Source organism: Bos javanicus, chromosome 26 (genome assembly GCF_032452875.1).
Source record: "Bos javanicus breed banteng chromosome 26, ARS-OSU_banteng_1.0, whole genome shotgun sequence".
Taxonomy (NCBI): domain Eukaryota; kingdom Metazoa; phylum Chordata; class Mammalia; order Artiodactyla; family Bovidae; genus Bos; species Bos javanicus.
In genome coordinates this window covers 33475301-33501239 of record NC_083893.1, presented here as the reverse complement: position 1 = coordinate 33501239, position 25939 = coordinate 33475301, and the positions used below count along the sequence as shown (strand labels likewise).

At 49.3% G+C, this 25939-nt stretch overlaps 2 protein-coding genes across 8 annotated transcripts in view; one reads left to right on the top strand and one right to left on the bottom strand.

Moving 5' to 3' along the window:
- The window catches only part of NRAP (nebulin related anchoring protein), a 75510-nt gene extending 69546 nt beyond the window's left edge, over positions 1-5964 (top strand). For all 7 annotated transcript variants that reach the window (XM_061403530.1, XM_061403531.1, XM_061403529.1 and 4 more), the window contains 4 exons: positions 1956-2063; positions 3830-4141; positions 5052-5183; positions 5718-5964. In XM_061403530.1, coding sequence (XP_061259514.1) covers positions 1956-2063; positions 3830-4141; positions 5052-5183; positions 5718-5822 — 657 coding nt within the window. In that variant the 3' untranslated portion in view covers positions 5823-5964. The remainder of the gene's footprint in view (positions 1-1955; positions 2064-3829; positions 4142-5051; positions 5184-5717) is intronic.
- HABP2 (hyaluronan binding protein 2) overlaps positions 5228-25939 on the bottom strand; it is a 35478-nt gene continuing 14766 nt past the window's right edge. The window contains exons 3-13 of the mRNA XM_061403533.1: positions 19829-19939; positions 18258-18365; positions 16730-16846; positions 15571-15690; positions 14892-15063; positions 13605-13702; positions 11443-11698; positions 10905-11047; positions 9931-10065; positions 8803-8948; positions 5228-6556 (exon numbers count right to left, since the gene is read on the bottom strand). Coding sequence (XP_061259517.1) covers positions 6392-6556; positions 8803-8948; positions 9931-10065; positions 10905-11047; positions 11443-11698; positions 13605-13702; positions 14892-15063; positions 15571-15690; positions 16730-16846; positions 18258-18365; positions 19829-19939 — 1571 coding nt within the window. The 3' untranslated portion in view covers positions 5228-6391. The remainder of the gene's footprint in view (positions 6557-8802; positions 8949-9930; positions 10066-10904; positions 11048-11442; positions 11699-13604; positions 13703-14891; positions 15064-15570; positions 15691-16729; positions 16847-18257; positions 18366-19828; positions 19940-25939) is intronic.

Below are 25939 nucleotides of genomic sequence, written 5' to 3'. Positions count from 1 at the left end.
GCGATGACAATCAAGCAAATAGTATACAGAGAGAAGCGGGGTGGGGAGACAGGGAGCCAGCGCCTCGGGCAGAACCCCAATCTGGGCCTGCCCTTGAGTTGACTCCCATGCGGTGCGGTGGTAAAGAATCCGCCTGCCGATGCAGGAGACGTAAGAGACGCGGGCGGGTTCAATCCCTGGGTTGGGACGATCCCCTGGAGGAGGAAATGGCAACCCGCTCCAGTATTCTTGCCTGGAGAATCCCATGGACAGAGGAGCCTGGGGGGCAACAGTCCATTGGGTGGCAAAGAGGTGGCCAGGACTGAGCGCCTGCACCATACTTACACTTGAGCTGACCCCCAGTTACAGAGACTCGGAGGCTGGGGTACCTTGACACCAAAGCAGGGTGACCTTGGAGTTCGATGCTGTGAAAAGATTGGTATTGTTTCCTAGCCCAGATCTGGTGGAGAATCTCACTAGGAAGGCGCTGACAGACCCCTTTCCAAGGAACGATAAGGGTTTTGACTCTCCTTCCTAGTCTAATTAATTTGTACGACCATCAAAACAAGGAAACGCAATGCTAAAGGGGCTGGTTGTCTGTCATGATCTGAATTCCGCCTCACCTTCTACATACCTCTCAGTCCTTCCCCGCTAAACTCAACGACGACCCAGGAAATCTAATCCTTTGGGCCCTGTTTGTGATCTGCTAATGAGGTGATGACCTTAGCGATGATTAGTTCTCTATTTCTAGGTACATCAACAGAGTAGGCATTTGGCTTCTGGTTTGTAATGTTGGGACTGGAAGAAGTGATGAAGGTAAAGGTGATGATGAGCAGCAGGACTTAACAAACAATGAGCTCCACCACGCTTGGCTCAAGCTTTCTGTGGTCCCCTCTAGTTCCAGGCTCGGTTGTGGGGTGGCATGAGGGCACTCTGCTTTTTTCTCTGCCACTCTTCCTCCGCTTAATCCCCCCAATCCCCTGTAGAACAGAGTCTCAGCCTTGACCTCTATTCCCAAGTGACAAAAGTAAGGTTCTTAAGGGCCCCCTGACCTGCCGTGGCTCTGAGATGCGTGAGCGACCGAAACGGTCTGGGGCTGTCACTTTGTCATCTGCTGGCGATGCGCCTCACCTGCTGTCTCCCTTCTCTGCAACAGAATAAAGGACAGCCTTCCGCTGGGATCTCCAGATGACTCCTTTCATGGAGCCATTCCCTTATCTTGAAAAAAAAAAAATATATGAGCTACATGAAGGCACGGGCGGTTTTGATGCCTCCGTAGGTGATGTGGGTCTACCTGAGGACTAAGAGGATGTGATTACAGACTCCCGGAGGGTGTGCAAGAACAACTTGAAAGGCAGAGAAATAAAAGAGGACGATGTGAAATGCAGGGGTCAGGAACTCGGTCAGGTTCCTGACGATCAATTTAATTCAGGTGAAGGCTCTCCTCTCGGTGCAGACTCCAGGAGGGCATGGGGGCTGCAGCACGCTTCACAGGGATAATGTGACGTGGCATCAAGGTGGCCCAGGGGCCCCCAGGAATTGAGGGGAGCCTGTGAACATGAGGGTACCAGGACCCAAGAATAGGACCAACAGCATGTGGGGAGAAACAGGGTTCTTTAACTTTGCATTCTGGCAGCTGGAAGCTGCAAACTTGAGGTGCTGGAGTGAAAGCAAAGACAGGAAGAAGGAGGACAGGGGCATCTGGTACCCACAGGGTGTAGCAAATCAGCCAGACCCCGAGACCCACAAGAGCAGGGCCTGATGCTCAGGCTTTGGCTGGGCGTTTAGAGCCAAAGCCCTTCATGGCCAGAGCTGAGGAGGTCCTCAGGGTGGCCGTGGGGCCATGGGCTCTGCCATCTGGGCGCCAGCAAGACAGAGGGTACCTGTGTAGGAATTACTCCCTCTGAGAACTAGCAGACATGGAGGCATGGAGCTGCCCATTCGCCTCTCACTCATTTCTCTGTTTCCCCAACTAGAAAGTCTACAGACACTCCTGGGAGCAGACCCGGGCTGGCGGCTACGACTTCAGGCTGGATGCCATCCCATTCCAGACGGCACGGGCATCGAGGGAAATCGCCAGTGATGTAAGACCTCATGTTCCCTCCCTGCCTCTGTCTCTGATAGGTGTCACTCTGGTTTCCCCAGTTCTGTTGAAAGGCAGACCACTGGGAACCAAAGCTGAGAAAGTATTTCAAGTGAAAGGAATAAAAGTTGGCCTCAGTTTCTAGCATCTCAGCCAGAAATTTGGAATTAGGGAAGGTTTTATTCCTATTTCCTCTCCTTCAAGAGAGGCGTTCTTAAATGTTGATGCATGTGGACAGAAACTAGAAATTCAGTTAGCAGAGGACTGATTTGTTGACCTTCAATAAAGGGACCTTTTTTTTTCAAAGCTGAAGTGCACTATGGAATAGAAAGAGACTGGGTTTCCCGCCTAGATTGACTTGAGTTCAGATCCTGCCTCAGTTGCTTAGGAGTTGGCTCTGTGGTCTTGAGCAAGTTGCTTAAATCCTCTGAACTAAAATTTCTCCTATGAAATAGAGATCTAATATTTGTCTCTATTGGTGACAGGATTGATGTAGAGAGAGTGAAAGTTGCTCAGTCATATCCAACTCTTTGCCACTCCATGAACTATACAGTCCATGGAATTCTCCAGGCCAGAATACTGGAGTGGATAGCTTTTCCCTTTTCCAGGGGATCTTCCCAACCCAGGGATAGAACCGCGGTCTCATGCATTGCAGGCAGATTCTCTACCAGCTGAGCCAGCAGGGAAGCCCAGGATTGATGTAGGAATGTAACCAAAATGGTTCAGTGTCATGTACAGAGCAAGGGGACAAAGCATGGCAGCTGTTATTATCGAAGAGGAAGACATCACTAACTAGATAGGAAGACATTACTAACTAGATATATGATCATTCATGAACAACTTGTCACTGGTTCAAAGTGAAACAAGTATAGAAACCAAGCATTTAGCAACACTTAGCAATGAGATATTCTGGCCTCCAAGCCTGAGATGGGTGGACTCCTCTGGCTGAGCAGAATAGAGGCCGGTTTGGGTTTATCAAATGCACCTGGTACTTTTTACATACTAATCACAGGCTTCCCAGGTGGCGCTAGCGGTAAAGAACCCGAGTGCCAATGCAGGAGACATAAGAGATGCGGTTCGATCCCTGGGTGGGGAAGATCCTCTGGAGGAGGGCACGGCAACCCACTCCAGTATTTTTGCCTGGGGAATCCCATGGACAGAGGAGCCTGGCGGCTACAGTCCATGGGGTCACACAGAGTCAGACACGACTGAAGTGATTTCACACACATGCAATCACAGGCAGAAGGACTACATATTGGACTTCGATGGATTGGAAATTTTAAAAAAGAAAGTGACTCAGTCCCGTTTTTCACTATATATGGTTTGAGGAGCACTGAGTTGGGTCCCTGAAAGCTGGAAAGAATCAAAGGATGAGTGGCTGCTGATAGAATGGGTGCACTCCTTAGCTGTTGGATTAACTGTTACCACAGCAATACCGTCACCTGCCGCTGGGTGGACGTGAGCCTGTGCAGGACATGAAGCTCAGCCCCTCTCGCTGAATCCTCTCAAGATCCCGTGGGGTGGAGGTTCCCGCACCCATTTTCACACCCATTTTACCAAGTGGGGAGACCAAAGCTCAGAGAGACTCAGTAACTGACCCGAGGCCACACAGCTAAAGGAAACAGAGGGAAACCCGGATCCCAGGCCTACTTGAATCCAAAGCGGTGCCCTTGACCCACTGCTGAACTTCCTGCTGAGAATCCCCAGGGCCGGCCCTGGAGGGAAGGGGGGCGCCCATGACCACCTCTCTGCTCCTCTGCCCTGCAGTTTCTGTACAAAGAGGCCTTCCTACGGGACCGGGGCCTGCAGATAGGGTACCGCAGCATCAACGACGACCCGAGGACGAAGCATTTCCTCAGCGTCGGCAGACTCCAGAGTGACAACGAGTACAAGAAGGACTTCGCCAAGAGTCGGTCCCAGTTCCACAGCCGCCCAGACCAGCCCGGCTTCCTCCAGGCCAAGAGGAGCCAGCAGCTGGCCAGCGACGTGCACTACAGGCAGCCCCTGCCCCAGCCCACCTGCGACCCGGAGCAGCTGGGCCTGAAACACGCGCAGAAGGCCCACCGGCTGCAGAGCGATGTGAGCTGCCCTCCCCTCAGGCCTAGGCCCTGCCTCTGGTTCTCTTCATCAGAGGTGTCCATAATCCCACGTCCCGTGTTACCCTCAGGGAGGAGCTGGGCTGCGATAGAACCTAGGAGACCTGAGATGATAGTGCCAGAAGAAATCACAAGAATCCCAGTGTATCGAGTCCTTCCTGTGGGCCAGGCTCCGTGCCAAATGCTTTCCATGCCGTGCCTCGTGGCTCTCACAGCCAGCTGGTTTACAGATGGGGAACCGGAGGCTTAGAGCCATGAAGTCACTTACTCAGGATCCCATGGCAATCAGTAGCAGGTCTGGAATCTGAGCCCCATATGGCTTAATGTGAGAGCCCAAGGTCTTGATTGCTGTGCCTTAGTCTTCCCAGGGCTTTCCAGGTGGCGCCAGTGGTAAAGAACCTGCTTGCCTGTACAGGAGATGTGAGAGACACAGGTTCGATCACTGGGTCAGGAAGATTCCCTGGAGAAGGGCATGGCAACCCACTCTAGTATTCTTGCCTGGGAAATCCCATGGACAGAGAAGCCTGATGGGCTACAGTCCGGCAAAGAGTCAGACATAACTGAAGCGACTTAGCACGTACACACTCTTTCCAAGGGATCTTAGTAGTCAGCAGCCTGGGCCCTTTATCTCTGAGAGGCGACTGAAGCCCCTAAATGGGAAATGACTTCCTTAAGGTTACAGAGCAGGTCTAGATAGGAGCTCGGCCTTGAACCCTCACTGCAGCCCCCTTGAGTAGAGCAGTGCAGAGGACAGCGCTATGCTGGCCCGACCCCCAGCACAGCGCATCCACAGTGCCAAGGAGCTCCTGCGTAAGGTGGCTTGGCAGCCTTTCTAAGCCTCTCCACTCTAGGCCCTGCTGACCTATTCCTCTTGCCTCCCTCGTTCCCCCAAGGTCAAGTACAAATCAGACTTGAACCTGACCAGAGGTATTGGCTGGACACCTCCTGGCTCCTACAAAGTGGAAATGGCTCGGCGGGCTGCAGAACTGGCCAACGCGAGGGGCCTGGGTCTCCAAGGAGCTTACGTAAGTAGCGGGCTGGCAGGCAAGGCCACGGGGGAAAGGCAAACTCAATTGTTTCTTTTCAAACTTTATTTTTGGCCAAAGGTTAGCTGGCTCTAAAGATGCGTGCAATGCAGCTCAGGCAAGGTGCCTAATTTCATGGGTCTGAGATGACCAGGCGGATGACACCTGGGTTAACTTCCTGCGGGGTTTTCTCTGAAGTCACAGCCATTAGTTCTTCGGAGGCGAGCGTGCCGGGGCTACATCAATCCTGGCCACGCGGGCCAGGCTGTGCTGACTGCTTGCTCGTTACATGTGCGGAAGGGGTCAGAGCTGCGCTGTCTACCACAGTCTGGGTTTTGAACCCTACTTTGTTCAGAAGAAAGGCGCCCCGTCTAAATGAGAGATGGGCTCTGCTGCTTTCTTTTTCTTGCCGTGAGGTTCCTTTTTCTTGGGGAGGATGGAAGAGGGAGAAAGGAAGGAGAGGGCGAGCTTTTTAGACAGCTTGTCTTGTGGGAGCTTCCGCTTCACTCAGGAAGGTGTGTTTGGTTTCTGCAGGGGGGGCCGGAGGCTGTGGAGCCCAGAGATGATCAGAGCGGGTTTGTAAACCCAGATGCCACCGAGATTCTGCACGTCAAAAGGAGGAAGGCCCCGCTGTTCTGAGTGGGCGGCGTCCACCCTTGGTTCTTGGGAGAGAAGCTGGAGAGGAGATCTGCACGCCAGAGACACGGCTTCAGTCGGAGCCAGCTGTGAAAACGGCGCCCCTGCCCTAGCCTTCCTTTATTAAAATAACAGCTCCCTGAAAGTGGGTGGAGAATGTTGTGTTTGGTCCTCTGACACCTAGCAGTGGGTGGCTCTCCCTGTCGTGCACCTCGAGTGTCTGAGGAGCAAAGACGTAAAGGTGACCCCCACCGATGCTGAGCCGTCTGAAAGCTCTCACTTGCCAGTGTCCCAAGTGAAGGCAGGCTGTGAACACTGATTTTCTAGAAGCTACGATTGTTGGAAGGGAAGCAAACGTCATGCACTTCAGCTTGATTCTCTCATTTCTGGGTTTCCCAGGAGGGAGCCTGAGGAAGCGGGGGCCATGCCGGTCCCTGGTGCCCTGGGCTGGGCAGCAGTGGTCTCTGCTGAGAGCCTGTGTACTCAGAGGCTCCGGGGGCGTCCATTGCTGCCCACAGGGCCTCGCCTTGTCTGGGTGTTCACAGGACGGGCTGTGAGCCTCACAAGACACCTCAGAAGCTAGCCTCCTTCTCCATGGTGGCTTTGATCCACGTTAGGAATTTGGTCACTTGGGTGTAGACGCCTGGCCTCTTCCCACACTCCAGGCCCCAGCTCACGATCCCATAGACGTAGGAGGTGCCGTCCTTCTCACAGGTCAGAGGGCCTCCGGAGTCGCCCTATGGGAAAAGATGCAAGAATCCACTCTGTGGTTCAGTATACACTCAGACACCCCTGCCTTCCGTGAGGGAATGCTGGGGGGTGAGGGGTGGGATTGTTGGCCAGCCCTGGGGAAAGTGGCAACAAGGTTCTTCCTATGCCTCATATGATGCAGTGCTCCGAAGGGAGAGAAGCAGATACCAACCTGTGTCCTAAGTCAGAGAGGGCTTGGCAGAGAAGCCATGGGGCCAGGCCCAGGTCATACCCTGACTCCCTAACCCACCGTGACTCAGTGATGCAGGTATTACTAAGGGGCTCTCGACTTCTCATTCCATCCTGGGATCTAGCAGGGGCTGGAGGGATGCCCTGTTTGGATAGAGCACCTTCCAGGGCCTGCGGGGCACACACTGGTCAGGAAGGATGGGGTTCAGAGGCAGCATGGCCATGATGTTCAGCATGGTCTATGGGCTTAGATTTACCAGTCTCCAAGCCAGGCTGTCCATCTGCTGGCCTGTGGGGCCTCCATTCTCACACTGTAAACCATAGGTGGCCACAGAACCCACCCGAGGGTTCTTGCGAGGACTAAGGTTTGTAAGGCTTATGGGACAGTGCATGGTTCACATTAAACCCCCAATTAGAGTGAAGAGGAGGAAGATGGTGAGGAGGGCAGGAATGAGAAGGACAGCTCACACACACACGTATGTGCTCCCACTTACACACCTGTAGGATATTTAATGAATTATTTCTTTCAATCTTAGCCACAATCTCCCAATTTTATGGATACCCTAGTTCCATTTTATAGATTAGACACTTAATGTTGGCTAATTATTTGAGGGCAGCAGATTGAATGTTTGTGTCCTCCCTGCCCTGCTCAAATTCCTGTGTTAAAGCCTAATGTTTTATCAAAAGATAGGGCTTTGGGGAGGTAATTAGGTTGGGAGGGTGGGGACCATGCACAGGATTAGTGCCCTTGTCAAAACCTTGTGGCTCAGTTGGTATAGAGTCCACTTGCAACACAGGAAGCCCAGATTTGATCCCTGAGTCAGGAAGATCCCCTGGAGAAGGAAATGGCAACCGACTCCAGTGTTCTTGCTTGAGACATCCCATGGACAGAAAAGCCTGATGGGCTACAGTCCTTGGGGTTGCAAAGAGTCAGACACAACTGAGTGACCAAGCACGCATGCAGAAGGGACCTAGAGAGCTCTCTCTCTTTCTGCCACATGAGGACACGATGAGAAGTTGGCAGTCAGAGAGGGTCCCACTGGAACCATGCTGGCACCCTGATCTCAGTCTTCCAGCCTCCAGGACTGTGAGAAACGTCTGTTGTTTAGCCACCCAGTCTAGGTCACTTATATAGAAGCCCAGGCTGACTAAGCCATTCAGTGACTGACAGGTCACAAAGTAAAGGACAGAAGCAGGTTTCAAACCTTTGACTGTCTTTTTAAAATCCTGCAATATGTTTCCTTATCCATCTTCTAGGGACTCAGGGAAAATCACTCCCGTCTGCCCATACCCTTCCTTTAAGTAGGTAGATACCTGCGGCTCCTTGGAAAAGGACAGAGGGTCACAGGAGAGCCACAGACCCTGAGAGTGACCATGATTTCCCATCCCAAAGTAGGCTCGAGGCTGCAGATCACTGTTGAGTTTCTTTGTAGGGAGGAGCTCAGGTTTGAGGGTGCCCATGCTTGCCCCCCAAAGTCCTGTCTGGGGGTGGGTGTCAGGCAGGATCTAAATTGGCTCTGGCCACAGGGGAGCCACTCAGCCAATTAGTGTATTAGGGGTAAATCTCCTTCCCCCTTCACACACACACATTTAAATCCTAATGGTGACTCAATATTGTGAATTCTCTGGCCCCTCATCTTTCTCTTTTTAACCACTGGTCTTTGCAAATGTCCCCTGCTTATTGGGATTTGCAGACAAGCTGCCCAGCACTGAGGGCAGAAACACCCTCTTCACATTTTAACACAGAGGAGCAAGTTCTTGCTATGCACTTTCCACCCAGGAGCTGTGGACCAAGATAATTTCTCTAAGCATCTGTACAATGGTGACAGTGACATCCTTCACCAGACTGGTCAGAATCAAATTCAACAACAGCGAGCAAAGTGACTGCTAGGGTATTGATGCTGAGCCCTCAGAGGACAGATGTGCCCACCTTGACTGAATGGCAAGTGGGTCTCTGCCCCTCCTCCCTGCCCGGGGCTCTAAGTGCCCTCTGTGCCCCTGTGTAAGGCCCTGCTTTCTCCAAATGCCACGTGGAGTCTCTGACCTGGCAGGAGTCTTGTCCAGGCTTCTGGAGGTTTCCTGCACAAATCATGTTGTCATCGATTGAGTGGTCATAGAGTCGGCGGGAGTTGCATATTGTGTTACTGATCAGCTTGACCTTGGCATCCAGGAGGTGGCGGGACCCTTCTCCTGAGGGGCAGAGAAAAGATGTTGCCACTGTAGAGACCAGGGTGGAACCTGCCCCACCAGAAATCAGCAGTGGTCAGAAGAGGGCCACCTGCCCCAAGTTCAGGCAGTAGGGGTTTTTCTAGGAGATGGGGAGAGAAGCCTACTTGAAATGATCCTTGCCTTCCATTATTAAGAACAAGATTGGAAGGGAGGGAAATCTATTTTGAGTATTTGAGAGACACTTAAGATACTACTCCTGAATTTCCATATTACAGGGCACATGCATTGGAAGGACTGATGCTGAAGCTGAAATTCCAGTACTTTGGCCACCTGATGGGAACAGCCAACTCATTGGAAAAGACTCTGATGCTGGGAAAGGAGGAAGGCAAAAGGAAAAGAGGGCAGCAGAGGATGAGACGGTTGGATAGCATCATCTGCTCAATGGACATGAATTTGAACAAACTCTGGGAGATAGTGAAGGACAGGGAAGCCTGACATGCTGCAGTCCATGGGGTTGCAAAGAGCTGGACACGACTTAGTTACTGAACAATAACAATATAATCTTGTCAGTACTATATCTACCTAGGAAAGGAGGAAATTCTCCATGGATGCAAGATCAATACCTGGTGAAAGTCAAGGAGCTAGGGGCTAGGGCCAAGGACAGATATGGAGATCAGAGGAGACTGTGAAGGTGATGAGATTTAACTAGAGCTAGAAAGATGGTCAGGAAGATACCCTGGAGTGGGAAATGGCAACCCACTCCAGTGTTCTTGCCTGGAAAATCCCACAGACATTGAAGCCTGGTAGGCTACTGTCCGTGGGGTTGCAAAGAGTCTGACATGACTGAGCACATACACAGAAAGCTGGGGCAATCTCTTTCTTTTGATAAGTCATTTTGAATATAACTCTGATTTCTAGTCCTGGAGGGCAGTTGAATGTGACCCTTTCCTGTCTGGTGGATGTAAGTCACCTGAGTGGCAGGAGAATGCATGGCCGGACTCACCTGTTTCTGTGACACCCCAGCCGGAGATATAGCACTCAGTCCCGGAGAGGAAGGGACCGTTGGGCAAACAGACAGTTTTCACATATTTGGATTCCAGGGCACAATGACCATCCACTGGCTTTAGCTTGAGCAAGGCTAGGTAGAGAGAGGGGAAATGGGTGATGAAACCCTCTCTGTCAAAGAAGCATCAGCTTCAGCTCGATTGGAAGGTGGTTGTAGGAAAACCCTACTCCCAATACCCCAAATTCTTCTGTTATCATTTCATGCTTTTAACCTTCACCTGGGGGAGGAGTCATAACACTTCAGGCTGAGAGTAATGCTAAGGAACAATAACTGAGTTTGAAATCATTTTGAATACCATTTTGGAAAAACAGGCTTTAAGTGGGGGGAAAGATGTTGAGGACAGAAGAGCCTAGTCAGCTCCCGTCCAAAGGGTCGCACAGAGTCGGACACGACTGAAGCAACTTAGCATGCGTGCACAGTGTTGAGAAGGGAGAGTGAGAAGTGTGTGAATGAAGAAATACAGAACTAAGGAGCAAGAAGCATAAGTACATCATTGCCTACCAGGTGCCAGATGTACATGGGACATATGTACATCATGTCACTTAGCACACAGGAAGTGAACAGCTGGACATCAGTGTCCCTGTTTCACAGAAGAGGGAATTGAGACTTAGAAGGGTGAAACCGGTTAGGAAGTGGGGGAGTAGGGATTCAAGACTGAGCTCTGCACAGCACACCGTTCTTTGCATCGGATGTTCCTTTCCCTCAGTTTAAAAGTTTGTGCACATTTATCTGCAACACTAACATAGACCTTTCAGAACTAAAACGCCCTGGAAGAAATGCTCTACCTTACAGGGTCTATGAAAGACCTGCCCAGAGCACCTTCCAAAACCAAGCCTCAACTTTCTGTCAGTAGAGAAATCCACCCAGGACAAGAGAAGCGGGAAAGCCACAATAGAAGAGAAGAGACTTGCCAATATCGTTGTAGGGAATGTCGTCTATTTCAATATAGTGGCTGTACTTGAAAATCTTCTGCACCCCAAAGCTCTGCTCATGGAATTCCGTCTTCGTCAGGTCCTGGTCTCCAAGTACCACTTTCAGATATTTGGTTTTTATCCTGTAAGAGGAAAGTATAATGATCAGGAACTAGTCCTGGAATTTGAGAGGCTGGAGCCACACCCGTGAGCTGTGACCTTTGACAGATGACCTGACTTCTTGCCCGGTGGCATCCTCATCTGTAATCATGGTCTTGCTCACAGAGCTCTCCTGCCGGTCATTCAGCAGTCAGTTTTGAGGCTTGACTGTCATAACACATGTAATGCATGTGGTAAGCATTCTACACACGGGAGATTTCTTCTGTTGTCTGGTTTTAAGGAGACACACTTTTGCCCTTGGAGCTAGATCAGACCCCCTAGTCCTGCCAGAGTTGTCAAGATGCTGATCAGATGGGAAGGGGACAGCACCCCCTGGGGATTCTGGCCACCCTGGCCTCTGCTCACAGCAGGCGCTTACTCAGTGCAGTGGGCAGCAGTCAGCACCCAGCACGGGTGGATCAGCGCCCCCCCACAGTAGTGGCCCTGGGGCGTGGAGACAGTCAGTCGTAGTGAGGTCTGCAGGGATGCCTGCCATGGGTGCTTGCCGGCCGTGCTCTTAAAGCCTCCAAAGATCCTCTTGACCTTCTTCTCTGCTATCTCCGTCCTCCCGCAGGACCCAAACTCAGGAAACTTGGTCAAGGGCTCAGTGGGTCTTCCCTCTGGGTTGGCAACATCTGTAAAACACAGAGAAATGAATCACACTTCCACCCTCCCTCTGGGGTCTCAGAAGGACCTTATCAGAGATATGGCTCTGCCTTAGAAGCTGAGCTACTGTCCAGAGCTAAGAGACCGTACTGGTGCATACAGGATGAGCGCGTGCAATTAACATTTGTTGGCAGAATTCCCTGATGGTCCAGTGGTTAAGACTCTGTGCTCTCACTGCTAAAGGCCCAGATTCAATCCCTGGTCGAGGACGGAAGATCCCACAAGTCCACTCGGTATAGTGAAAAAGAAAAAAACACCTGCATGCTTATACATACCCTTAAAAATTTGTTGAGCACATTGATTAACACAAAGCAAGTCTATAGAATTAATGATGAAGATACTGCTTTTTCCTTCTTATTTTGATGTGCATACGAACACATAGAAATGTGTATGATTTATATATGGAATCTAAAAAATACAACGAATTAGAGAATATAACAAAAAAGAAGCAGACTCAGATATAGAGTATGAACTAGTGCTTAGCAGTGGGGAGACAGGGAGGAGAGGCAAGACAGGGATTAAAAGGGACAAACTATTAGGTACACAATAAACTACAGGGGGTTATTTTGTTGTACAACGGGTGGAATATAGTCCATATTTAAAATAACTATAAATATAGTTCAACATTTAGAAATTGTGAATCCTTCTAGTATATACCTGTAACTTACATTAACACTGTATAGCAAGAGGATTTCAACAAAACATGCAAATAAGTATCAGTTAGAAATCCATCTCTGGTAGTTTAGTTGCTAAGTTGTGTCCAACTCCTTGGACTGTAGCCCACCAAGTTCCCCTGTCCATGGGATTTTCCAGGCAAGAATACTGGAGTGGGTTGCCATTTCCTTCTCCAGGGGATCTTCCAGACCCAGGAATCAAACACAGGTCTCATGCATTGCAGGCAGATTCTTTACTGACCTCCAGTTATGTATTTAACTATGTTAATGCACACATAGATTTTTGAAGGCTTTTTTGGTGCCTAGGGGAAGATACCCAGATGACAGAGTTGGGTAGATGAGACATTTGCACAGATTATTGTCAATCAAAGGAAAGAGCAATAAGAGTTGTAGGGTGGTGCCCAGTCCATTTCATGAGGTTTGTAAGGAGTGAAAGGTAGCGCTTCACTTGGTAGGTCATGGAGGACTTTCTGGAGGAGTGATTGAAAGTCACAGTTGCTCAGTCACGTCTGACTCTTTGTGACCCCACAGACTATAGCCAACCAAGATCCTCGGTCCATGGAATTCTCCAGGCAAGAATTCTAGAGTGGGTAGCCACTCCCTTCTCCAGGGGATCTTCCTGACCAAGGGACTGAACGCAGCTCTCCTGCACTGCAGGTGGATTCTTTACCATTTGAGCCAGGAGGAGTGATTACTTGGGGTGATTCTCAAAGAATGGTTAGATATGGACAAGAGCGAACGTGGGACAGAGCAAAGGCACAAAAATGAAACTGTTCAGGGAAGCAATTCCACTGATCAGGGCAGGAGGGTGCATAGCTTCAGATGTGGGTAGAGAAGTGGACCAAGGCAGACTTTTAGAAAGACCATGAAGCTGGAACTCAGTCCATGTTGTATCCTGAGAGGCTGTGGAGGCTCAGCCAATGTTTGATCCCCACTGTAGGCTGAAGGCCTGGCATACGGCATGCAAGCGGCCAGTATTTGCTGAGTGCACTGACTGGGAGCCAGGAGGCCTGAGTTTGCAAAGCTGTCCAGGTCTGCTCGACCTGGGAGCAGAGGGTCGGGGAGCTGGGTTGCCACCAGGTTGGCAAATGGTGAAGCAGGTGTGGAGGGAGAGTAAGAGTCGGGGAGAGAGAGAGTTCCAGGAACTTCTGTGGATCTACAACCTCCCCACTCCCAGACCTCCAGATAGCCACAGTCTTACCTAGGGCAGAGCAGGCAGGGACATCACAGTACTCCCATTTCACCTTCACATTGTTTACTTTAATGAAACACCAGGGCTTTTTGTCTCCATCTGGGTTTCTAAAAAACAAACAACAAAGTAAGCCGGGGTTGAGGCTTGGTGAACCCACTGGACTTCATTAAAGGACCTTTGGGTAAAAGAATATCAAGTTCTTACACCCTCTGCCCCCCCATACCCAGAGCTAACTTCCATTCCATTCCTCCAACAGGTTAGCAAATCTTGGCATATAAGCGTGGTTATAGCTCTGGGACCAAGTTAACTTCTGGAGGGGAATCTCAATAACCAGAAAGTAGTTCACAAACTTTATGCCAGATCCACAAGACACAAATTGTTTTGCAGGAAAATAAATGAGATCCCTATTAAAGACCCTTCTTTGTTAGGAACATGAAATAAATACAGAAACAGGGCGAGAGAAGGGCTCCTTTGCCCAAAGTTTCTAATTTTGAGCCTGAGAATTCTCTGAGAGAGGCTACCATGCAGACAATCCCATGGAAGGAACAGCTCAAGATCAACGAAAGTGGAAGGGAACTTGTGTGTTGTACAAGGGAAATCCTTCTGCTTAATGGAACCAGTTGAAAGCCATACACAAAATCCCCGTTTCTATATGGAGACCGTATAGAATGTCCTTGGCCTTGGTCAGACAATGAGCAGAGGGAGGAAGGCAACAGAATGGTCTGGAGGCAGCAGATGGGGAAGAAGGTAACTAGTCATCACCAGGGATGGAAATAACATTATTCTTTTCTGGGAAAGCCTGCACATCCTTGTGGCAGAGACTGTAAGGCTCACCAAACCTTTCGTTTCCTCCTCTGATGTTCCGTTTCTCCCTTGAAGTTTGTGTGGGACCATGTGAATATTTCTGGTCAATGAAATACGTGTGCTGAAATGATGTGTCACTTCTAGGTTGAGGAGGTAAAAATCTCATCCTCCATATTCCAGGCTCTCCTTGCCCTCCCTGGATATTTGAGTAACTTTGTGGAGTTACCCAACCTACATGACACATGCAGTGTGAGTGAGAAATAAACACTGATGTTTTCAAGCCACTGGGGCTTGGGGTTGTTCGTTACAGCAGCATAACCTAACCTATACTGAGTTGGAAAATCTTCCTATTGATAGTAAGCTGATGAGTTTCAGTGTTCCATTTCAAAATCTCTAAGCTGACTCGGGAAAACTAGGAGCAAGGTGAAGGGACAAGCAAATCCTCACCCTGACAAGTAGCCAAGGCTGAGCAGAGACGTAGGTGAGTTTTACCTGCAGAAATTGTGCTCCCCAATCCCGTGGGCCTCAGCGTCCTCCATAAACATGTTGTACTTCTCCTGCAAGAGGAGGTGGGAGTTCCAGTAAAGGCACGTGTGCTGGTGGATGGTCTTACTCACTCTCCCTCGGTAAGAGTAGCCGTCGTCAACATAGCAGTCATCAGGACCTCGGAGAGAGCAGGCAAGGATGTGAGAGCTGAGGCCAACGCGTGCCGCACCCGGAAAGGACTTGTCAGCTGTATCAGGTGTGAGAGGACTGGCCTAGATACAGATCACCCTGAGATTCCACCACAGGTCCCAGAAAGAAGGTGGCTTGCAAATGTTCCACCTTCAACCCAGTTTAAAAACACAATCTCATGGGGGTTGGGGATGGCAACTGAATTCTTTAATTTTGGCTCAAACCAGAACTGGTGCACCGAGGGGCATTGAGGTAGGTGCATTGAGGACCGAGGATGCCCAGATGTATTTGACTTGCCTACATATATCCCCATTGATTACATCCTTTACATGGAGCAGGACACACCCTATGCCCTTTGGTTGGAAGGCTGAGGCAATAGCAGTGCTTGGGAATCTTGACTTGAATCCTGTTCTGCCAAGTCCCCAACAGATAAAGGATTCCAGAGGCCTCCTGTGTGGCTCTGAGATTCTGGAGAAGTGGTGGTAGAGACCCATACCTATTTCACAGAGCTTCCCCTTGAACTGGTCAGGACAGGCACAGGTGAACTTGGACCTCCGCCTCTGCCGGGAGCAGGTGCCACCGTTTTGGCAGGGATTTGGCCTGCACACAGGAACCACTGTGAACACAGGGAGTGGGTCCAGGAAGACTCTTTAGGAGGAGTTGCAGCTACATCTGAGCTGATGAGGAGATGCTGGTGGCACCTTTCTGGTGTCCATCCTTTCACAGAAGGTGGGTCACCAAAGGGGAAAGAGACCCACTGGCATGCTAGTAAACATACACACACACCCTAAGGATGTAAACAAACGTGGGTGAGACAGTATGACAGAGGCCAGCAAAAGTGAGTATACAAGTAGACACGTCGTTCAGTGAAGAACAGCAAGATGCATGGACTGAGCAGGAATTTGGGGCCAGTCTGAGCTAGACTGGAACTCAGCTCTGCCCCTTGATAGCTGTGTAACCATGAGCAAGTTAGCTAACCTCTCTGAACTTCAATTTCTTCATCTGTAAAACTCTTTCTTGTAGTGTTTTTGGGAGAATGTGAGAGAGAATGTAAATCTCCTGGGACAATGCCTGACTCGCAGCAGTGGATAAATATACATGACCCATTCTAGGAACAGACTCAGAGAAGGCAATGGCACCCCACTCCAGTACTCTTGCCTGGAAAATCCCATGGATGGAGGAGCCTGGTAGGTTGCAGTCGATGGGATCACTACGAGTCGGACACGAACTACGAGTCAGACACGAACTGAGCGACTTCACTTTCACTTTTCACTTCCATGCATTGGAGGAGGAAATGGCAAGAACACTCCAGTGTTCTTGCCTAGAGAATCCCAGGGATGGGGGAGCCTGGTGGGCTGTCGTCTATGGGGTCGCACAGAGTCAGACACAACTGAAGCGACTTAGCAGCAGCAGCAGGAATAGACTGGGGCTTACTTCCTAGCAGCGGGTTTCAAGATGATTTTTTTTATGGGAAGGCACACAGACTGGTCAATTCCCACTGGACTCTCCAGGGATAGTGAATATTAAAAAGTCTTCGTTAAAAGGGCCATCAAAACTTTGGGTTGGTATCTGGACTTCACACAGTAGGATACTGACATCCTAGGCATAAGTCAGGGTAGAGAGAGCTTAGCATAGAACAGGCTTCCAGAACTTACCTCTGGAGCAGTCTGAACCCCTGTAAGGGTGTTTGCAGGCACAGCGGTGGTAAGGAGGACTCTGAGTAATGAGACAGTCTCCCCGGCCACAGGGGTTGTTTTTGCACTTGTTTTGCACTGTGGGAGACCAATAGAGAAGTTTTGCCAAGTACAGGATGTTATTTGGGGCACATTTTACATTGAAAGGTACCTGCACAGTACAATATTTAGGAGGTGGTCCTGGGAGAGGTGGTGATGGTGACTGGTAGAGCATGTGCCCTTGTCCATGGTTCTGAAACACCATGCTACCACCCCCCCCTCCCCATCCCTCACACTCCCCCCCACCCCAAGAAAATTTCCCTCATCCTTGGGTCATGGATGATTGCTTCCCAGTTCCTTAAGAGTTCCTAGAGCTCATAGCCTTTATTATTCTATCTTTATGAGCACTTTGATAATTTTAAAACTTCAACAAATCCAAATGGATCTGCAATTTGAGCTTCTCCACTTTATAGCTGATTTTATGTTCCATTTACAATTTTGTCACTCTTCCAAGAAGTGGAGGATAAGCTCAGATACTGTGCTTGTGCCTGATTTCCCAAACCATCCTGAAGCATTTATTTACACTTTGTAGTGTTGAAAATGATAGGACGGACTTCCCTGGTGGCCTAGGGGCTAAGATTCCATGCTTCCAGTACAGGGGGCCTGGGTTTGATTCCTGGGTGGGGAACTAGATCCCACATGCTACAGTTAAGAGTTTGAATGCCACAACCAAAGATCTCACGTGCCCCAACTAAGACCCAGCACAACCAAATAAATAAATGAATATTTTTTTAAGAAAATGGTAGGAATAATTGAAAAGGGCACAGAGGAAAGAAGTCAACCTCAAAACCCACACTGTCTCCCCCACCCCAGTTATATGGTCACTAGATAGGACAGAATCCAGGTTTTCTCTAAGGGTATAATTGGCCCAAAAGAATTCTATTCCCAATACCTTATCACCTCATGCTATGCCCACAAGAGGTCACTAAAGGCAGACACAGCTTTTATCAGAGTCTTCATGAGTGAGGATGGCAGGAAGAGAGAATCAGGCCCCTGCTGGAATCAGGCCCCAGATCTCTAATTCCTGCTCTTCTCCCAACTAGATGTGTGACCATGTACAAGTCCTCTGTGTACTCTGGTCTCCCTTTCTCTAACAGGATTGGGCCTTATGTGCCCTGAGCACCTTCCTGCTCCCCTATTTGAGAACACTGTTCTGTTGAAGTTGGTCTAAACACTCTCAACAACAGTAATAACAAGCCCTGATCAGGATCCAGTTTTTATCTCCTCAGTGTTCTCATCTGTGGAATGGACATATTAGTCCAATCTAACACGTGGGGATGAGGACTCAGGAAGATGTTGCCTTGACCGGGCTGAGGAATCCTTTATGCATAATATAATATGTGTGGTTTTCAGCCTTTCCATGGGATTTCTGAGAGCCTTCATTAACCCCCTAGAAAGTGCCTGTTATTCAACTTGGAGGAAAGAGTGGATCTGGTGAAGGTACACTCACCATTCTGACACCTGTTTCCAGAGAAAGGGTCCAGACAGCGGCACGTGAAGGTGGCCCCACTGACGAGGCAGTCCCCACCATGTGTACAGGGGTTGGACAGGCATGGGTCTAAAGCACATGAGCAGAAGTCAAGGTTTGCAATGAAAAGCAGGCGAGACACCCCCCTTCGCTCATGGGATTTCTGCCTCCTGCCCCCAAATAAAAGAGGAACTACAGAGCCAGTTATCAGGGAAAGGGGGAAACATGCTTTGCCCTTAAAGATCCAGGAACACTGCCATCACAAGGGCAGAGGGAGGGATTCGGGTTAGTAAGAGGAGAGGCGAGAAGGAATCGTGCCTGTCTCCCTTCGCCTGGCTTTGGATGGGGCCTTTCTCCTGGAGTAACTCCCCTTTCCCGTCATCACTGTCTCTCTCCTCCCAGTCTCGCTGGGAGTGCCACGGGGTCTGTCTCTGATGCTGAAGGCATTTCACAAGCCTGAAGACCTCCCCTACTCCCAGTGCCCAGGGGTGGAGGTCAGGAGTGGGGAACGAAACCCACCCCTAATGAAACACCAGCCTTCTGAACATCAGGAAAGAAGACCAAAGGCAAAAGGGGGACAGAAGAATTGACGGCGAGGAGGAAATGACCCAGTGGCCTTCATCTTTCTTCAACTACTTGTTCAGTTAGATTTTGTCATATTTCATCTGTGCCTTTGGCTTTTCATGGCTGTCTGAATGGATCTTCCCTTGGGGAATTCTTTATCCTTCTGTTCACACACATTGTTCTTTGGTTCAGGAACTAGGATCCCTGGGCCTGGCTCTTGTTTTGATGGCCCCTTCTGATGTTCCCCTGATGCCCCGGATCTTGGCCCTGCCTTCCAGGCCACTTTGCAGTTACACAGCTTTTATTCCAGCTGCTAAGTGCTTTCCATTCCTTCTCCTGGTTTAGTCACGTGCCTGTGCTTAGGCCCCGCTTCTCATTTTCCTTTCTGTCCCTTTGCGTGGGTTAGGAAGCCACGGAAACAAAAACAAAGGTGGCCGAAGCACACGTGTGAATACACGCATGCACACACACAACCTAACAACCGTGCAAAGCTTCCAAAGAGCGGAAAGAGAAAGGAAGACACAGCGCAGCTGAAAGGGAAGTCCCAATGCCAGCTGTGCATTAGCTACAGTCTGCTGCCTGACGCTAACCGAAATTCTTCTGCATAATTAGGACCCGCATGTCATGAAAGCTCTGGGAATGACTTTGAACATGACTAACCCACAGGGTCGGGAGACCTGAATGACGATGCACTAACTTGCTGTGTGATCTTGGCTAAGTCAGCTCCCCTCGGCCTCACTTGCTTCCCCTGTCATTTGAGGATGGAAGAGATGGTCTCAAACAACCTCTCCAGTTTTCACAGTATATGATTCTAACTGAAAAAAAAAAAAAAAAACCAAAAAGCCACTCTAAATAACTTTTTCCAAAACCTATTTTATGATCCCATTCAGAGAGGAGGTGGTGAGCCCTTGCATGTGGTCATATGTAAACTCCCTGCTGGGTGGGCTGCTCTCCTTTCGGGAGGGCCCCCAAACAGCTTTGGTACCCACCATCCTCTTCGTAGTACCAGTCAGGGTTGTCAGAATAGGCAGGGGTACTGCTGGCGTTCTCTTCCTGGTTATTATACTCTTGGCTGTACTCATACTGGTCAGGAGTCCAATCTACAGACATGGGAACAGGACAGAAGAAACCCTAATTGTTAGACTTAAAGAAGCCACCATTTTATTTCACTGAAAACCCCATTTTCTGAAGATTTCTAGGTCCTAAAAGAGGCTTCCTGTGTCTTTTCAGCTCCTGACACTAATAGGGTGTATAGAAGGGGTCAAGCATTGTGAATTTTCATTTGAGGGGGTTGTTATGACCCAGTGATCCAGTACTGGCACTTGGCAAGGTCAAGAGTACGTGATTGGAAATGGGAAGAAGATGTCAAGTTCTGGCTTTTCGCTAACCATGACCTGGGACACAAGCCAACTGTGTTCTCGGTGCCTCAGTTTCCTCACCTGTAACAGGAAGATGACTGGGGTCTAGGAATCCTCCAAGTTGCTATACAGATCTGCCCAGGGTCAGATCCAGGGGCACTTGGATGCCTTGTTGGGTGGTTCTATGAATGAAATTTCTCAGTGGGACTTTACCAGTCACTTCAGCTCAATCAAGTCAAAGAAATTTGTCACCTCCCTTTCGGTCACAGCATCAAACTGCTCCCAAGTTATTTCTATAGAGTCATCATAACCGTTAATATTTACTGAGTCTTTACTATGTACCAGGCTCGGTACTAAGCATTTTACATGAACCATCCCATTTCATTCTCCTGAAAATCTAGGAAGTGTATTATTATCTCTACTTTAAACCACACACTAATAGATGTAGCTTATGAACAAAGGCAGCTTATCTCCGCACAACCCCTAAAGTGCACACTCTCCACTTCTTCAGCAGGCCTCTCACACTGCCTCAGAGAATTCACACTTGCCCTTGTCAAAGGGGTCCAGTCATTCCCACTGCACATCCAGCCTGTTAATTAGGAATCACCCAAGAACAACCTTGAGAAGGTTCACAGATCCTGCCCACTGAGAGAAAGGGCCGTGTGTGGTCTTGGCCATGGTGGTAAATCTCACACTAGACCAGTCCACTGGGGAAAGCAGGTGTGTGTAAGGCTGGACCCAAGCTCTTTGTTGTCCGGGGCTTTGGAAGATGTTGGTAGCTCTGCAACTGACAGAGAGAAGTTTGGGATTTAGGAGAAGTAGGGTTGACTTTGCTCTCGCCAGCTGGCAGGAGTGTGGCAAGCCGGCAAGCTGAAGCTGCAAGAAAGCCCTCCGGAGATGCATATGATAATGACGTAGGGGCAAATGCAGATAGCCGACTTGAAAGGGCACTCCCACAGAGCCAGCTGATGGCTCGGAGGATGCCACTTTACCTAAGCCTGATTATCAATCACATTATCTTACTGGTCTCTCAGTCATTCCCTGATAGTCTTTATCGCTCTAGCCTTTGAAAAATCGACTTTTGCACAATGGCTGTTTTATATTTCCCATTAAAATGGAACTATCTTTTTATTTCCTTTTTGAATACGCCAACTCTGGTTCCTTGCCAAAGTTTCACCTCATTTATCACACTGTCAAGTCAAGACTCCCTTTGCTTCCTCATTATTTCGCTCGAGCCGCTTTTCCCCACTATGAAAATGCTCCCAGAGGAGGCCACCTTCCCAGGCAAGAGGATCTAGGTTGAAGATAAGGCCATTGTCTTCCTGGGGCAAATCAAGTTTCTTTCCAGCTAGCTTGATAAAGTAGAGAAAGAGAGGGAGAGTGTGAAGGGAAAAAAATGTTTTTCTGAATTTGACATGAAAGATTTCAAACTGACATTTTGCAGAGACAATGGGTTTGGTAATGAGATGATGGCCCCATTTCTTTCTTTCTTTTTTCTTTGGAGAATTGATTTTTGTTTTCCAACAGGTGTTTAGAGATCAGCGCCTTCGAATTGTTCCTGTAATTTCTCCCATCACTCCCACAAGTTGAGGGTCAGACTGGCTGATCTTGGTTAGACCATTGCAGATATTTGGAAATGAGGGGAGGTTTTTATAGATAGATGGAATGGTATCATTTTTCCAGATGATGAGGGATGGATGAAATGTGTGCTGGAGGGCTTTGACTTGAATCCAGCTCTATTTACAAGGCCTCCTCACCCCTCAGTGAAGCTAAGGAGGGAATGAAACACGTAGATATTGATTATCGTCCTGCTAAGCAAGGCAGTGTGTGTGTGTGTGCTCACTCGGATCCGACTCTTTGTGACCCCAGGGACTGTAGCAGCCAGGCTCCTCTGTCCATGGGATTTCCCAAGCAAGAATACTGGAGTGGGTTGCCATTTCCTTCTCCAGGGGGTCTTTATGACCCAGGGATCAAGCCCACATCTCCAGTATTGCAGGCAGATTCTTTACTGCTGAGCCACCAGGGAAGTTAAGCTGGGGGCAGGGGTTGGGGGACACAAAGTAGATTTTTTACTATATTGGGGTCAGCATCCCTGACCCTCACATTGTTCAAGGGCCGACTATATCATGTAGTAATAACAAACAGACCCACATAGCTTGATTAATATTCAGTTGCTGGTGGGATACAAATTCTAGATACTAGAACTCCTCAATGGCTCAGCTGATTGCAGAATTTTAGGTTGCATGGCTCAATCTCAGAGGGCATAGCTCTTGTACTTCGTATTTAACATGGTCTATCTGATTTGTTTCCTCCAATTGCATAGTTGGCTTCTTAAGAGTAAGAGCCATGTCGGTTCTTCTCTTTCGCTCCACAGTGCCCAACACAGAGCCCTATTAGCCCCTGACATATGTATTTGATAGATCAAGCTTTCCCTCGGGGGCCAAGCCTCCCTTCCTTCTGATCAGCCGACACACGGTGGGCACACGGCTCTGCCAGCAAAGATGGTGTCTGTCTGGTTTAGAGTAAACAGAGAATTCAGGAGAGAAACTGTGAGACTTGGGTCATAGATATTTGGTGAAGACAGTGCCTGATGAGCTTGACAGCAGTATAGACATTTGTCCAAGGGCTTACCTGGGGAGAGAGGGATTGCATGCAGCCCGACATGAAATTTGGTTCCATTGGCAGATTTTAAAAAATCACTCCAGGTTCAAATACAGATTATCAGAAACTTTCTCTAGTCTACAGAAAAGGAGAAAGCTTTGAGGGAAGAATGGGGCAGCTGTCAGAAGTATTTCATATCAGGTATAAAAAGAAACCCTTGTGGATTTGTCTAATTATCAGAGTCTGCTTTTAGAATTTATCAGGAAGAATGGTAAGAGTATCTTAACTCCAATAATCCAAATAAGAGGTTATTACACACTCACTATTTTCTATGTATTGGTGACTATACTAAATAAATGTGATTTCACACAATCTGTTTAACCTTAACAAAACAAAACCCTAATGGCATAGGTCTTCTTATTTCTATTTCACAGAAAAGGAAAAGTTAGGGCAGAAGGAGATGATATCAGAACCCCAGTCTACCTGACTCCAGTCTAGTTTGCTTTTTATGAGCCCGGGAGCCTCTTGTGGGTTTGTGTTTCCTAAAAGTCCATGGGTTTTAGCTTCTAGGAAGTAACATGCATTGGGAAATCTCCTTTGGCACGTGCTCCAGGTCCCTGGACTGGGATTATCGTGGTCCCTACAGAAAAACTCCAGAGTTCCTGGGATGGGGCTCTGCAGCTGTTTGGGTTAAAGAGCTCGCCAGATGTGTGGAACGGAGTAGAAATCCCTGGAACGCTGTCCCTGTTGGCACCATCCATCACTGTGGCACAAACCATTCCTCCGAGGGCCGCCCCCAAACCCCAGCCCTGTCAGCCTGCATTTGACGCTTCCAATCGGCTGACAGGGCAAGCCCAGCAGAGACCCTTGCTGGCAGGCGGCAGGACAGCTGATGGATGCGCTCAGCCTGTGTTGCTGGGCCCAGTCTAGCCGGCTTTGAAGAGGCATTTCCATAGGCTTGTGGGCTGTTGTGTCACCTGCTTTGGGGAGATGAGCAGAGTCTGTGTTGTTTGATGGCCACCTCCTCTGCCACCCGTTGGGGACTGTGTCCTGGCCCCATCTGTGCCAGCCAGGCCGTCACCACGCACTGACTCCAGCAGGATCAACCACAGCAGCAGCTTGCCCGTGGACATGAGCACAGTGTATCTCTGGCCCCACCATTGTCTAAAGACGGCGGGGAATCTGACAAAATTCCATCAAAGTATAACCCTCAGATGAAATTAAATCAGACACAAACAGAGGAGTCTTTAGAACCTAACCTGTTCTTTGCAGACAGACCCAGTCACGACATCTCACCTCATTCCACAGCCACAGGCTGACCGAACACCTTGAGAGGGACTCGGAAAACTGTGGGTGGCCTGCTCCAAGGTCCCTTCTTCTACTCACTGAACTCTCAGAAACCATTGGCAGAGTTCTTATAAAGTCCAGAAGCTCAGCATGTTAAATTCCACTCTTTCCACTCCCTATTGCTGTTGTTTAGTTGCTAAGTCGTGGCCGACTCTTTGAGAGCCCGTGGACTGCAGCACGCCAGGCTTCCCTTTCCTTCCCTGTCTCCTGGAGTTTGCTCAAACTCATGTCCATTAAGTGGTTTTTCAGCCTGTGCTTGAATACCACCAGGGATGGAGAACACACTATTTTCCAAGAGCCCCAAAGCCCACTGAGATTTTTTTTGAGAACTCTGATGATCTACTATTTGCAGATTAAATCTGACACTATAGTTTCCAATCTGTTTAATTAAAACTGAGAGCTTTGTGGACGCAAAGTCCCTTTTCTGTGACCTCTGTTCAGCAGAACCACTGCATATAGTCCACGTTCTTTACGCTGTTCACTGCACAATCCAGGGCATCATAAACTTAGAGTCATTGTAGATGTCTTTTGCAACTTTCTGGCAGGTGGCAGTAAAGTGTGTTGAGGTAGATATCCCTCTTAATTCCCACAAAGGCTACCTCATGGACTAAGGGTGGGGCTGCTCTTCAAATACATGGAGAGTGAGGTCCCTTGAGACTTCAACGTCCTGTTTCTTCTTCTGTGTGACCACACAGTTCTGCAGCTGTGTCTCCTGGACACCCAGACTACAGCAGCCCATTCAGTGGTGCCTGAGAAGTTTTGTGCAGAAGGCTGGGGTGGGGGCAGCTTGTCCCATCTCTGGACTTTGGACCTTCCCTGGATTCCACATGTGGACACTGCTGGTCTGGCCATCCAAGGGAGCCCTCCCTGAAATACGATCCTTCCAAGGAATTACATGTTGTTGAATTCAACACTCTCTTGTGCTTTGAGCAAAGACCCCGATCCTTTCAAACCCCAGCATGCCACACTCATGTATATTTCTTACCAGTTTCACAAATGTTCCCTAAGCACATGGGGTGGGATAAGGTCGCTTGCCTTGAGCTGGCACAAGTCTGTCTGCCCATGTAGGGCTTTGCTGCCAGAGAATATTGACTGTCAAGCTGAATTTGACCCAGTGCCATCTTTGCTCCAAAGAGACCCTTGATCCAAAGCTGAGACATGACTGTAGTCTCCTTGTGCCTGGCTCGTGTCCTCTGCGGGTGACCAACATGGGGCACTACCAGTGGGGGATGCGTTCTACCCCCCAAGTGAAGTAGTGAGTGGAGTTAACTCCCTTGGGTCTCAGAGCAGCAAAAAGAGACTCGGACCTGGAGACAGAGACCCACAGGGGACCAGATGCAGGAAGGAGCAGCTTTGCTCAGCCCAGGGTACCGGACAGAGGAAACAGGATGGGGAGAAGGTGAGAGGTGGCAGGTGTGTCTGTGAGAGAAGAGCTTGTGTGAAAGAACACTGAGGAAACAAAGCCGGTGGAGGAGCATCCCAGTGGGGCTGCTGGTGGGAGGCCATCAGCAGGGATGGGCCAGCCTGGAGCCTGCCTACATGGCACCACCCTTTCCACAGAGAGATGCCGGCCTGCCACTGATGGAGTGGAGAGAGTAGGGTAGCCCAGGGCTGCATCCCTGGAGCCATTGCTCAAGACATCCTCCCTTTGCCAAGGCAAAGTGTCTCATCTCAGCATTAGTAGGCTGTGTGACCTGGGGCAGGTTACTTCCCCTCTCTGAGCCTGTTTCCTTCTCTGAGAAATGAAGGGGTTTAACCACTTCAGCAGTTTTTCTCTTGGAGTCCTGAGGCAAC